The 15,459-nt window shown below is 42.5% G+C and overlaps 1 protein-coding gene across 1 annotated transcript; it reads left to right on the top strand.

Moving 5' to 3' along the window:
* Positions 1-1,015: 1,015 nt before the first annotated feature.
* KLF17 (KLF transcription factor 17) lies at positions 1,016-14,257 on the top strand. The gene is made up of 3 exons (XM_044770621.2): positions 1,016-1,099; positions 12,820-13,678; positions 14,013-14,257. Exons 1-3 carry the CDS (start codon positions 1,016-1,018, stop codon positions 14,255-14,257), a joined length of 1,188 nt encoding a protein of 395 aa, XP_044626556.1.
* Positions 14,258-15,459: the final 1,202 nt, after the last annotated feature.

The raw sequence follows: 15,459 nt of genomic DNA, 5'->3' as shown, positions 1-15,459 counted from the left end.
GCTTAAAATCCTTCAGCAGCTTCCCACCACACTTAGAATACAACCCACACTAGTTTCCACGGCCTCCAAGACCTGTCCCTCTCTGTCCTCATGTCATTCCACTCCCCTTTGCTCACATCACAGAGGTCACCTGGCCGTCCTATGCTTCCTCCCACATGTCAAGCTCTTTCTTGCCTCAGATCCCTCCAGTCTTCCCATGGCTGGTTCCTTTCAGGCTCTTGGTTCTCAGCTCACATTTTGCTACTTTGTTTTCTCTCTAACACTCACCGCCACCTAAAATTATATGAACTAGCGACTTTATTATATTCATTTCACGTCTGCCCATTTAGGATGAAAATTCCTTAAGACGAAGGACTTTCTTCTGTCTCGTTTGCCATTGTATCCCTAGTCCCAAAAAACAGTGTCTGATCCACAGCGCGTACTCACTGAGTAACACAGAATAAAGACACCGTGCCGTGGTGTACACACAAGCGACAAGCTCTGGCCTCCAGCGGAGAAAATCCAGGCCTCCGGGGTGGGGGTGGGGGGCCTATGGCAAGAGCCCTGACCTGGGGGGATGGGGATGGGGGTGGGGGTGCAGGTTCTCCCGTCTGCAGAGACTCTCTCCAGACTCCTTCCTCATTTCTCCACTGGAAGGTCAGGGAGGCCTGCCTGGAGTCTGAAATATCGTTGCCCCCACGCCCACTTCGGCCAAACAGAGATGCTCAGACTGAAGGGCGGATGGGGTAAGTAGGGCGGGGCAGACGAAAGACTGAAGAAGTAGTGAAGGTCTGAGACCCCCTGTTAGTGACCCTGCTGCGTCACGGCAGGGGTCTGGCTGGAGCGGGGCAGGGTGGGGCAGCCCCTGTTGGGTGGGTCGCTGGGTGCGGCCCTTGGCTCCGCCCCCCAGCGCGGTGGGAAGTCGAAGCTGAGCGTGGCGATTGTGGCGTGGTGCTGCGGGTCAGCTGACCCGCCACGCCGCGGCTGCCAGTCTCTGCTCTGGTCTGATGTGGGTCTGGACCCGCTCACGGTCCCGATGTGTAGCCGATCCCAGGCTGAGATGGAGCAGGAGGCCGAGGGGCTGAGCCAGTGGCAGGCGGCTCAGCAGCAGCTGGAGGAGGTGAGTCCAGGCCTCAGCCCCGGGGGGGCGGGGCGTGGGGACTAGTGGGGAGGTAGTGGGTGTGTGCAGGGAAGCCGACTTCTGGGGCATTAGAAGTCGGAGGGACTGGGTTGGGAAGGGCAGGGATGGGAGATGGAGGACGTAAATGATGTGTCGTTTATTCAGTTAATATCCACCGAGCATTAGCGCAGATGTTGGGCGCTGGGGGTAAAAAGCTTCCAGGCAACTTCTGGTGGAGAGACTTGAGTACTCAGCAAAGAGACAAAGTTCCGAAGCGGGGAGGGGCCAGGGAGAAGAAATTAAATATTTATTGGAGCTCTAGTAAGTGGCAGGCCTTTGCCAGACCCTGGGTATGCAATGGTGATTTACCATATTATACCATTTTATTAATAAATAGCCAAATGATTGGAAGCGTACAAATTACAGTCAAGAAGCACCAGGGCCACGGGAACAAACAGCAGAGGTGTTTGATCTGCTTTAGGAGGTGGAGAGGACAGCGGAGGATTTGGTCTGGGATTGGAGAACCGGTTAGGTGAAGAGTTTGCAGGTCGAGAGACCCAGATAGTACGCCTCCACCTTGGAGGACGTGAAAGATGAACTGTGAGACCAAGGCCAAGAGAGCGATGGGAGAGTCGCCCAGGGAGGCCAGAGGCAGGAACCCCGGGCACCATGGAGGTCCTGCAGGGCTTGAGTTGGTTAATCCAAGAGCGGCAGGAAGCCACTCATGAGTTTAAACAGGATCAGTCACAATTAGATTTGCATTTTTTAAAGAGTGCCGTGGCAGGCGTGGACAGAATTCAAGGCACTAGTTAGAAAGCTATTGTGAGAATCCAAGCTGGAATCAAAATGGCGGCCTCACTAGAGAGGTTGAAGTGGAGATGGAGAAAACGGAAAAGCTTCTGGAGACGTTTTGGAGGTAGAGACCCCAAGAACTGGTAATTACTTGGATCTAGGTGGCAAGGAAGTCATCCAGGATAATATACCAGACGTCTGGCTTGCACAGTTGGGTGAGAATAGTGGTGACATTTTCTGAGAGAGCAACGGATGAGAAGAAACAGGATTAATAGGTTTTTTTTCTTCCCTTGAGGGTGGGTGGGTAAGGATGATCCTGAGTTTTGGACATACTAGTCCGTTGAATAGCCTGTGGGCTATCCAAATAGACCAAGCGTTTGGCAGCTGGAAGATTCTGGAGAGGTCTGCCCTGGAGCTCTTGCTTTAAGAATAATTGGGATAGAAACAGAAATGGATTCATTAGCATGAGAAAGATTACCCAGAGAGTAGCATAAGGAAAACCTGCAAAGAAGACTGAGGAGGAGGAGGGCCAGGAGAGAAGGGGAGGAGCAAAACCAGGCAACTGTGGCAGTGCGTTTCTGAGGTCAAGGGGAGGAGGCATTTCAGGAAGAGTCTCAGAAGCTCCTGAGAGGTGGAGCAAGGAGGAGTGTGACAAGTGTTTGGATTTAGTGACATGGAAGCCATCAGTGGCCTTTATGAAAGCTGTTCCTGTGGAGAGATGGGGGCCAGAGTGAGTTTGGGGAATAATTAGGCGAGGTAGTTAAAGTTGTGTTTAGACATCTTCAAAGAAGTTTGGCTGTGAAGGATCAGGAAAATAAAAAACGGCCATTGCCGAGAGGGAGGGAAAAGGGACTGAGCACTCCGGAAATACCCGTCCAATAGACAGTTCTTTGGGGCCTGTTACGTGCTTACTTTATGCTAGTTGCTGAGCTTATCGGGTGAATAAAACAGATAAGATCTCCCCAACCCTTGTAGGGTTAAAAAAAATTTTTTTTCCCTCCATATCAAAACAGTATCAAACCTATCAAAATGAGTGACACTTGCTTAATATCATCTTAGATGTAATTCTTTTTCAAATTCTCCTAGTTGTCCCTAAAATGGCTTTTACAGCGGATATGTCCAAACCAGGATCCAATTTAAGACCACGCACTGCATCTGGTTACTGTGTCTCTTGAGCCTGTTTGAAATTAGAATAGTCCTTTTTCCTGACTGCCTTTCCGTTTTTCGTGATCCTAACTTTTGTAGAGTGTGCCTTTTTCCAGATTTATCAGATTGCTTTCTCATGGTATAAGTTAACTTGATCCTTCTTTCTCTTGATTTACGTCTAAATTGGCCTGAGATCTTAAGGCTTAATTGGATTCCAGGGTTTTGGTAAGCATTTCTCACAGATACACAAGGCTTCATCTTGCATTACATTAGGAGACACGTCTGGCTCCTCACATTTGGTGACACAGGGCTTGGCCCTTGAATTCAGGTAACGAAAAGCCCGATGGATCTCTGTATTCAAACTTATCTTTTAGTCTCTTGGGTAGAAAGTAATCTGTAATGTTACCTTGGAAGCCTCAGAATGTCCAGTTCCCCACCAATCGCTCACCTACTGATTTCAACGAAGTGTTAATTTTTCCTCAACCAGAAGTTTCATTAGGGGTTATAAAATAATGATTTTCCAGTTTCACCATTTCTTCTGCATTTATTAGTTTGTATTCTTCTGTAAAGTAATATTTTTCTTAAACAACGGGAATCATTTGGTGATTTTGAAATAAGTTTCCTACTGGAAAGAGAAAAAATGCTTAATTCTTTCACTTCAATTAGCAATGTTCAAAGCTGGGATAATAGCCGACCTTTTGTCACTTTGGGCTCATGAATTTTCATAGATTCAATCTAGTAAAATCAACAGTTATTATTCTTTGTGATTCTCAAATTGTTACAAATTTGCCCAGTGAGAATCCCTTCCTTGTCCTTTTTTAAACATTAAAAAAATTGTAGTCCAATCTACATACCATAAAATTGTCATTATAACCAGGTTTAAGTGTATACTTCAGTGGCATTAAGCACATCCACGTTATTGTGCATCCATCCCCACCATCCGTCTCCAGAACTCTTTTCATCTTCCCAAGCTGAAACTCCTTAACCATTAAACAAACAGTAACTTCCTAATCCTCCCCTCAGTACCTGGCAACCCCCGTTCTACTTTCTATCTCTTTGAATTTGACTTCCTTAAGTACCCCCATATAAATGGAATCATTCATCATTCTTCCTTTTGTGACTGGCTTGTTTTACTTAACATAATCTCCTCAAGGTTCATTTATATTGAAGCATGTGTCAGAATTTCCTTCCATTTTAAGGTTGAATAATATTCTATTGTATGTATATACCACATTTTGTTTATCCAGTCATCTGTTGATGGACACGTGGGTTACTGTCACCTTTTGGCCATTGTGAATAATGCTGCTCTGAACATGGGTGTACAAATATCCATTTCCAGTCCCTGATTTCAGTGCTTATAGCTATATAACCAGAAGTGGAATTGCTGGATCATATGGCAATTTTATTTTTAATTTGTTGAGGAACTGCCATACTGTTTTCCACAGTGGCTGCACCATTTTACATTTCCACCAGCAGTGCACAAGGATTCCAATTTCTCCACCTCTTGCCAACACTTGTTTTTTTGATAATAGTCGTTTTAATGGGTGGAAAGTGGGATCTCATTGTGGTTTTGATGTACATTTCCCTAATGATTAGTGATGTTGAGCGTCTTTTCATGTGCTTATTGGCCATTTGTATGTCTTTGGAGAAATGTGTATTCAAGTCCTTTGCCCATTTTGAATTGGGTTATTTTTCTGTTACGTTTTAGGAGTTCTCTGTATATACTGGATATTAGTCCTTTACCAGATATGTGATTTGCAAATGTTTTCTCCCATTTTGTGGGTTGCCTTTATACTGTTGATAGTGTCCTTTGATGCACAAAATTTTTGATTTTGATGAAATCCAATTTGGTGTAATTTTTCTGTTGTTGCCTGTGCATTGGGTGTCATATCCAAGAAATCATTGCCAGACGCAATGTCGTGAAGCTTCCCGCTATATTTTCTTTTAAGAATTTTACAGTTTTAGCTTTTACGTTTAGGTCTTTGATCCATTTTGAGTTAATTTTTGTATGTGGTATTAAGTAAGGGTCCAACTTCATTCTTTCGCATGTGGACATCCAATTATATCAGCACCATTTATTGAAAAAACTATCTTTTTCCCCTTGAAAGGTCTTGGCACCCCTGGTGAAAATCATTTCACCATATATGTGAGGGTTTACCTCTAGGCTCTGTTTCTTTCTGTTGATCTGTAGGTTTATCCTTAATGCCAATACCATGCTGTTTTGATTACTGTAGCTTTGTAGTAAATTCTGAATCAGAAAGCCTGAATTTTCCAATTTTGTTCTTCTTTTGCAAGGTTGATTTTGGCAATTTAGGGGTCTCTTCAGATTTCACGTGAATTTTGGAGGGAATTTTTCTATTTTTGCAAAAAGGGATTTTGACAGGGATTGTATTGGATCTGTAGGTTGCTTTGGGTAATGTTGACATCATAACTACTGAGTTCTGCAATACATGAACATAAGATGCCTTTCTATTTATTTACGTCTTTAATTCCTTTCAGCAGTGTTTTGTAGTTTTCACTGATTATTAACCTCTTTGATTATTTCTAATTATTTAATTCTTTTGGATGCTATTGTAAATTGAATTGTTCTCCTTATTTCCTTTCCAGATTGTTCATTGTCAGTGTATAGAAACAACTGATTTTTGTGTATTGAATTTGTATCATGCCACTTTGCTGAATTTGTTTATTAGTTCTAACAGGTTTGTGTGTGTGTGTGTGTAATCTTGAGGATTTTCTACATATAAGATTATATCATCTGGGAACAGAGAGAGTTTTACTTCCTCTTTCCCAATTTGGATGCCTTTTATTTCTTTTTCTTGCCTAATTGCTCTGATTAAAACTTCCAATACGATATTGAATAGAAGTGGTAAAAGTGAGTATTCTTGTCTTGTTCCTGATCTTAGAGGAAAAGCCTTCAGTCTTTCACCGTTGAGTATGATGTTAGCAGTTGATTGTTCATAAATGCCCTGTATCGTGTTGGAAGTTTCTTTCTAATCTTAGTTTTTTGAGTGTTTTTTTTTAATCATGAAAGAGTATTGAAGTGTTTCAAATGCTTTTTCTGCATCAAATTGAGATGATGTGTTTTTTCCTTTATTATATAGTATGCTACACCGATTGATTTCATATGTTGAATCACGCTTGCATTCCTGGGATGAATTTTACTTGGTTATGTTGTATAATCCGCTTAATGTGCTGATGGACTTGGTTTGTTAGTTTTTTGTTGAAGATTTTCACATCTATATTCATAAAAGATGGTGGTCTATTGTTTTCTTTAACATGTGATGTTTTTGTCAGGCTTCAGTATCAGGGCAATGCTGGGCTCATAGAATGAGTTAGGAAGTAATCCCTCCTCTTCAATTATTGGGAAGAATCTGGGAAGCATTGATGTTCTTTAAATGTTTAATAGAATTCATCATGAAGCTATCAAGTTCAAGGCCTTTCTTTGTCCTGGAGGCTTTTGATTATTTATTTGCTCTCCTTACTAGTTATGGGTCTATTCAGATTTTCTATTTCTTCATGATTTGTTGTTGGTAGTTTTTATCTTTCTAGGAATTTATCCATTTCGTTTAAGTTATCCAGTTTGTTGGCATGCAGTTGTTCATGCTACTCTCTCATATCCTTTTAATTTCTGTAGAATCAGTAGTAACATCCTCACTTTCATTTCTGACGTTGGTAGTTTGAATCCTCTCTTTTTTTTCTTGTCAATCTAGCTAAAGGCTTGGCGATTTTCTTAATCTTTCCAAAGAGCCAACTTTTGCTTTCATTGGTATTTCTCTATTATTTCCTTCCTTCTGCTAGCTTTGGTGTTAGTTTGTTTTCCTTTTAAAAATTCCTTAAGATGTAAAGCCGGGTTGTTGGTTTGAGATCTTTCTTTTTTATTGTAAGCATTTACAGCTATGAAGTCCTTCTTAGCACTGTTTTGCTTTACCGCAAGTTTTTTTATATTGTGTTTTTGTTTTCATTCATCTCTTAAGTATTTTCTGATTTCTTGTGATTTCTTTTTTGACCTATTAGTTGTTTAAGAGCGTGTTGTTCAATTCCACAAATTTGGAAATTTTCCAGTGTTCTTGCCATTATTATTTTCTAACTATCTTTTTAAATCTATTGAGACTTAATCTGTGACCTAACATATGATCTAGCCTGGAGAATGTAGCATGTGCACTTGAGAAGTGTGTGTATTTTTTAGTTGGGTAGAGCATTCTGTATATGTCTGTTAGGTCTAGTTGGTTTGTTGTGTTGTTCAAGTCCTCTATTTCCGTACTCATCTTCTGTCTGGTTGTTCTATGCATTATTTAGAGTGAAGTAGTGACATCTCCTAGTATTATTGTAGAGCTGTCTTATTTCTCCCTTTAAGTCTGTCAGCTTTTGCTTCATATATTTTGGGGCTCTGTTATTGACATTATAAGTGTTTATAATTATTTTATTTTCTTGCTATATTGAACCATTTATTAATATATAATGTCCTCTGTCTCTTGTAACCTTTTTTGATTTAAAGTCTATTATGTCTGATAATATCACCACTCCCACTCTCTTTTGTTTACTATTTCTTTGGAATATCTTTTCCCATATTTTCAACCTATTTCTGTCTTTGGATCCAAAGCAAGTCTCTTGTAGACAGCATATAATTGGATCATGTTTCTTTTAATCCATTCTGCCAATCTCTGCCTTTGGAGAGGGGAGTTTAAGTCATTTACATTTAGAGTAATTGCTAATAAGGAGGGCCGTCTGTCATTGAGCTGTTTATCTATATGCGTTTTAGCTTTTTTTGTCCCTCATCTCCCACATTATGTCTTTTGAGTTTAGTTGATTTTTTGTAGTGAACTTTAATTCCCCTCTCATTTCCTTTTGTATATATTCTATAGCTGTTTTCTTTGTGTTTATGATGGTGATTACATTTAACATCCAAAAGTTATAACACTAATTTGAATTTATACCATCTTAACTTAAGTAGCATACAAAAACTGCCCCATCCAGCTCTATTCCCTGCCCCATTTCAGTTATTGATGTCACAAAATTACATCTTTGTGCACTGCATATCCAAAATATGGACTAATAATTTTTTTTATGCATTAGTGTCTGAGAAAAAACTCTCTGACACCAGATGTGTGGTTTTTCTACACCAAGCAACTCTGACACTAACTGCGTAGAGTTAGTGTCCAATCACATAGGTTAAGGGCTTAGTCCCACAAGACTCACCCCCATCTGCCCTACACACACCATTTTGGACACCAGTCACAAGTCCAAGTCACTTGAGCTTCTGACCAACTGGCTATAAATCACAGTTCGCACAACCCCCTCCTCAGGTTTTCTAATTTGCTAGAGCAGCTCACAGAACCCAGGAAAACAGTTTACTCATTACTGCTTATTTATTACAAAGGGTATTTTAAAGGATACAGATGAACAGCCAGATAAAGAGATGCATTGAATGAGGTATGGGGAAGAGGGAAGTATGGGGAAGGGGCACAGAGCTTCCATGCTATCTCCAGGAGCACCACCCTCCCAGCACCTCCATGTGTTCAACAACCCAGAAACTCTCTGAACTCTGCCCTTCAGGGATTTTTATGGGGCTTTAGCATGTAGCCGTGATCAATTATTAACTCATTTTCCAGCTCCTCTCACATCTCTGGAGGATGAGGGGTGTGGCTGAAAGTTCCAGGCTTCTAATCATGGCTCAGTCTTTCTGGTGACCAGCCACCATTCAGGAGCCCACCAAGATTCACTTTGTTAGAACAAAGGACCTTCCTGTCAGCCAGGAAATCCTAAGAGATTTAGGGGCTCTGTGTCAGGAACCTGGGGCAAAGATCAATACATAGATTTCTTATTTCACAGTTAGTCTCTTAAACCATGTAGAAAACAAACAGTGGTGTTACAAATCAGGTTACAATGAGACTAGTTTTTATAATTGTCCAAATATTTACCCCTACCAGAAATCTTTATTTCTTCATGTGGCTTCAAGTTCCTGTCTTGTCATTTCACTTCCATTTGCAGGACCCCATTAGCATTTCCTCCTTCAGCTTTTGTTTATCTGGGAATGTCTTAATTTTTCCCACATTTTTGAGGGAGAGCTTTGCCAGATATAAGATTCTTGGTTATCAGGTTTTTTCTTTCAGCATTTTGAATATATCAACTAACAGCCTTTTGGCATCCAAGGTTTCCAGTGAGAAATCTGCTAATAATCTTATTTTGGATCACTTATTATGATGGATTGCGTCTCTTGCTGCTTTCAAGATTCTCTCTTTGTTTTTGGACAGTTTTATTGTAATGTCTCTTGGTGTGGATTTCTTTGAGTTTATCCTACTTGAAGTTCATTAACCTTCTTAGATGTCTACATTCATGTCTTTCATCAAATTTGGGGAGTTTCAGCCATTACTTCTTGCAGTAATCACTCTGCTGCTTTCTCTCTCTTCTTGGATTCCCACAATGCATATATTAGTCAGCTTACTGGTGTTCCCCAAGTCCTTTAGGCTCTGTTCATTTTTCTTTAATCTTTTTTCTTTCTGTTTCTCAACTCAATAATTTCAATTCTCCTATCTTTAGATTAGCTGATTCTTTCTTTTGCCAGCTCAAATCTACTTTTGAATCCTTCCAGTCAAATTTTTTTTTTTTTTTGAGGAACATCAGCCCTAAGCTAACATCTGCTGCCAATCCTCCTTTTTTTTTTTTTGCTGAAGAAGACTAGCCCTGAGCTAGCATCTTTGCCTATCTTCCTCTGCTTCACATGTGGGATGCCTACCACAGCATGGCTTGGCAAGCAGTGCCATGTCTGCACTGGGTTCCGAACTGGTGAACCCTGGGCCACCAAAGAGTAATGTGTGCACTTAACCACTGCACCATGGGGCCAGCTCCAACCTGCGGTCAATTTTTAATTTCCCTTTTCAGCTCTAGAATTTATTTTTGGTTTTTCTGTAGGTTTTCCATCTCTTTAATGAAACTTCCATTTTGTTCATATAGCATTTTCATGATTTTGTACACATCTTTTAGCTCTTTGAGGGTCTTTAAGACAGTTGTTTAAAATTCTTTGTGTGATAAATCCACCATCTGGTCTTTCTGAGGAATGTTTTCTGTTGATTTTTTTCCCCTTGCATGGGTCATACTTTACTGTGTCTTTTTATGCCTTGTGATTTTATTTTTGTCAAAAACTGGACATTTGAATCTTACAATATAGAAACTCTGGAAATCAGATTCTCCCTCCTTCCTCAGAATTTGCTGTTTTTGTTTATTTATAGTTTTTTTTTTATTGTTGTATCTTGTCTCTGTGCCAGGATCAACCAGGGGTATAAACTTAAAGTCTTCTCAGGTCTTTTCTGAGCCAGCATCTTTTCTTCAGTATGTGTGGTGACTTTCTAAATTCCTCAGAATATGTGGTTGCTTTTGAATATCCTAGTCCTTAAATGTCTGACTCCTAAAGGGGGAAAAAGGGAAAAATGGAGAAATGGAGGAGGGGAGAAACAGGTGCCAGCCCTTTAAATACCCTGAGAGTCTTGTCACTTGGAGGAGGAGGGGTTTATAACAATGGCAGTAGGAGTTGCAACAATGGCTTCCCTCGCGCTCTGGCTACTGCAAGCTGAGTGCAAGCTGCTCCAGAAACATGTCCATAGCTGCCTACTATGGGACCAGGGGTGTTTTTTGGGTAGCCACTACCTAAGAGCTGAAATTAACTGCAGTTTACCTTCCAAGTCTTCCTCTGGAAGTTGCAAGCCTTTGATAGACTTCATTGCTCCAAAATAGTTAAATCAGACAAATTCTTCAGATGTAATTGTTATCTTGGTGGGGACAAAGATTCCTGGTGCCTCCTAGTCTGTCATCTTCCCTGGTATCACTTTATGTCCTTTTAAGACAGTCCTGATCATCTTTTTTTTTTTTTTTTTTTAAAGATTTTATTTTTTCCTTTTTCTCCCCAAAGCCCCCCAGTACATAGTTGTATATTCTTCATTGTGGGTCCTTCTAGTTGTAGCATGTGGGACGCTGCCTCAGCGTGGTTTGATGAGCAGTGCCATGTCCGTGCCCAGGATTCGAACCAACGAAACACTGGGCCGCCTGCAGCGGAGTGCACAGACTTAACCACTCGGCCACGGGGCCAGCCCCAGTCCTGATCATCTTTGAAAGTTTCCTTATTTTCTGGCACAATAAGATATACCAGGCTCATGTATTCCTCCCTTGTTCCAAACTTGGAGTCAGGAGATTCTCCAAGGATGGCTCTTCCTTTTAGTAAGGAAGGGAATTAGAGACCAAAATCTGAGCATGAGGGTTTTGTGAGTTTATTTGTATAGAATATCTCCTATTTAAATTTAGCATTATTTTTACTTCTCTGATTTTTATAATAGAATTTTGTACTTATACTGAAAATCCTTATTTCTCACGATATTATTTCAAAACCATTTTATTGTGAAAAAATAACAAACAGAAAAGTGAATACAATTGTATGGCTTAATGAATTATTACAAAGTAAACACCTGTGAAGTATTGCCAGCACCACAGAAGCCTCTCCAGTGCCTTATATCATTACCCCTTCCCTCCCCTCTAATATAACTCATAGCCTATTGTCTGGACATAGCTTCTTTGAATTCCTCTATTTCTGTTCCGTGATGCTCCTATAATTGGTGTAAAAGCTTTCTTTCTTTTTTTTTTTTTTCAATTTTATGAGAATGTTGCTAATTTTTCCTTGATCTTGGGCAACATTTTTCTGGTGAATTGTCTTTTTTCTTCTGAGAAATTACAATCTTCTATTTCTATTTTGATGTGTCAGTATAGTTGATGGATACAGTATTTTTTACTTCTGTTTTGGTTTTCATATTTGACTTGATTGGTCTTTACTGTCTCAGTGGAATAGTGGAATAGTTTCTCAGCCCAAGAGCTCTGTCTCTACTCGTACAGTAATGGACATCTTTAAAAAATAGAATTCTTGTATGTTATCCTTTTTCAACAGGTTTTGCTACCAATCCCTTCTTTGCTTCCCTTCATACCTGTCGCCAAGGGATACTGGTCTTGACTTCCAAGACAGTCCCCTACCCTTTCTTTTTTCCTCCCCAAAGCCCCAGTACATAGTTGTGTATCTTAGTTGTAAGTCCCTCTGGTTTTTCTACATGGGATGCCAACACAGTATGGCTTGACAAGTAGTGAGTCGGTCTGTGCCCAGGATTGGAACCAGCGAACCCAGGGCAGCCAAAGCGGAGCACGCGAACTTAGTCACTGCTCCACTGGGCCAGCCCCCTTAAAGCGCTTTTTAAATTTTCTGTCTTTTCTTTGTCTCCCCCAATGCTTGATCCCAGACTTGCACATAGCAATTCCCATTCAGGTGAGGCCCTCTTCTGTAGGTAAATATTTGCAGTGGTTTCTAAGTCTTGCTAAAGCCAGGATCCATCTGAGCCCTCCATTCTTCCTATCTTTGTGGCTTTCTGCATTCATTCTGCTGGTTTGGGATGCTCTTTCACCCCCACACTTAAATATAATCTGGAGTTTGAGGGTTTTCTCAGAGTTTTGCTGAAAGTGTAGGCTGTGGAATATTTTATTTGCTCTCTTTGTTGCTTTTTATGAAATAAAAAGCAAAAAACTTGCCAAAGAGGTAAAATGGCAAAGAGGTAAAATGGTAGAATCACATCTAGGCTTCCACCTTGCTCCCTGCATCCTAGAAAGCCGGAGCTGGAGAATGGCCTGGAGGCAGGATAATTCAGGCAAGGGATGATGGAGGCCTGGATTAGGGTGGGGTCTGGAGATGGGGAGGAGGGACATGTGGAACTGGAATTTGAGCTAGGGTGAATTTCACCTGACTCTCTCTCTCCAAGGATGCTGAGAAGTTAATGTCCATCTTGGACATGTCTCCGTCTCCTGGAAGCAGTGGCGTGCACACCTCTTGGAACCATGGCCCGCCAGTCATTCAACACGTCCCTCAGTGCACAGAGCTGGAGAGGATCCCCTTGGTCTTTGCCGAGGCACCTAGGCAGAATGAGAATGAAATGGGGCCGCAGTTTAGTATGTCGCTACCTGAGCATGGTGTGAGCTACTACCCCCAAGTGACTCTTACTCCTTCCCAGATGATTTACTGTCGGGGAGTGTCTCCCTCCCAACCAGGAATGATGATTTTCAAGGAACCCCAGACGATGCCTTTAGGAGAGCCCGGTATTCCAGGGGTGGCCATGCCCTTCAGTGGGAATCTAAGGATGCCTCCCAATGGGTTAGTCCCAGCTCCTAGTGGAACCTCAACAATGTCCCACATCAGGGCATCAACCATGCCTTATTCTGGCCCCCCAACAGTACCTTCTAACAGAGACTCTTTAACACCTGAAATGTTATTGTCCCCAACCATGCCTTCCACTGAGGTCCAGGCAACACTCCCCTCCTTGGCTCAGATGTTACCTGCTAGAGATCCCCACGACCTTGGGATGTCCCCAGCTGGCTCCCCAACATTGCTGGCATTAGAATCCCAGGACACTCTTGTGAGCCAGCCAGCCTCCCAGGAAGACCTCTTCCTACCCAAGCAGCCCTTACTTGCTCCGCAGAGAGCAGAGCAGAATTTCAGACCCCAGGAAAGGGCTCCCAGGAGGAGATCCCCGGTTTCAAGGCCTTACCACTGTCAGTATGAGAACTGTGGAAAAGCATATACTAAGCGCTCCCACCTTGTGAGTCACCAACGCAAACACACAGGTGAATGAAGTGTCAGACAGGTGGGGTGGGGTGGAGGAGTCCTGGTCTTTAGATTTGTGCTGGACCACTGGTTTATAATGGTTTTGGGTTAGCCCATCATCCTTCAAACTTGAGGTCAAGCTATCCTGGCCCCACTGACTTGGGTTCCCACAGTCCAGTATGACTGTACCAAGATGATGGGGGGTGGGCACCACTGGTTGTGTTGACTCCTCACCGCTTTCTTAAGTTTTTCCTTTTGATTCCTCAACCTTGGCTGCTCTGCCTCATAGTCAGACCCCTTCTTTCCTGACCTTTTCCTCTACTTAACTCCTTCTCTCCCTTGTTGCCCCCCCAGGTGAGAGGCCCTATAAATGCACATGGGAAGGCTGCACGTGGTCTTTCTTTCGTTCCGATGAGCTTGGACGACACATGCGGATACACACCAGATATCGACCGTATAGATGTGATCAGTGCGGCCGACAGTTCATGAGATCTGACCATCTCAGGCAACACCACAGGACTCATCTGCAGGTGCTAGGATCCTCAGACGCACAGGCCAGCAATGGACAGATGCCTGGTCCTCCTGCTCCTGGTCTTTAGGTCAATCTCCTTTTCCTCTCATTTTGGCATATCCACCCAGATCCTGCCTGCCTCTGACCAGCTAGTCTCTTTGGTAGGTGTAGGCTTAGATGAAGACAGAGATTATGAGGCAGTGTTGAAGCCCACATGAGCTCTGGACTCAGTCAGGGACTCCTCAAAAATTGTCTTCTGCCGAGTTTAGCCACATGGGAAGATGGAGCAAAGTAGAGATTGGGAGCTTTATTAAAAAGCTCTTTATCGTATGTCACTCCCCAGCTTGAAACCCTTTAGTGATTCTCCTTTGCCTACTACATAAGATCCAAGTGCCTTATCTTGGTTGTTCACGGTTTCCAGGGCCAAGCTATGTCCAGATTCTGAATTTACCACTTACTATCCAGATGACCTTGGGAAAGGTCTTTGAGCACTATGCTGTGTTTCCTCTTCTGGTAAATGAGAAGAACAGTATTAGACTGTTCAGGACACATCTTATGAACCGAATCAGATTCCCTCCGATACTCACCAGCCACACGCTCAGAGTTTCTGTCTCTTTCCACCACTTCCAGACTTGGATGGAATGCTCCACTACAGGGCATGGGATCTGGGATCTCAAGTAGCCACCAGCAACCCAGAAGTGTGGGGGAGTCACTGCTCCTGGGATAGAGTTTGACTAGTGGAGATGGGAGAGAGCCAGGCAGATAGATTCCCTCTTCTTCCCTCCCTTGCCTGAATTGCTGCAAGGCACCATTTCTCCCAACAGTACAGCTAATGGGGAGACCTCCCAAGCAGCCAGTGACACACCTGCTGTGACTCTTGGATGTTAGTCATGAATCAGGACCCAACCTGCTGTCAGCTTGCATTACCCCCAGCTCTTCCCTGCCCTAGCTTCCCTTTTCTCACTCTCAGTGCCTTGGGTTTGCACCACCCAAATAAAACATCAGTACTTTGTTCTCTTTTTAGGCTCTGTTTCCTAGTGACTTTGGGGTGGAGGACATTAGAGTGGGGCAGAGAAGGACAAACCCCACTGTAACTTCCCCTGCTCCCCAACCCCAAGTCCAGTTACCTGGACTTCCACATACCAGGTATAAAGGCCCTGTCCTGCCCTGCTCTTCCCCCAGGGGTAAGGGCATAATAACTATCCTGGTCATCAGCCAGCCAGTTAAAAACCTCATTTCTGGACTTAGCAGCCAATCATTTTATTGACCGGCAACTAATAGAAAGGAACT

This window comes from Equus asinus, chromosome 5, assembly GCF_041296235.1.
Source record: "Equus asinus isolate D_3611 breed Donkey chromosome 5, EquAss-T2T_v2, whole genome shotgun sequence".
Taxonomy (NCBI): Eukaryota; Metazoa; Chordata; class Mammalia; order Perissodactyla; family Equidae; genus Equus; species Equus asinus.
The sequence above is the reverse complement of the archived record's forward strand: the minus strand, read 5'-3'. Positions and strand labels throughout refer to the sequence as shown.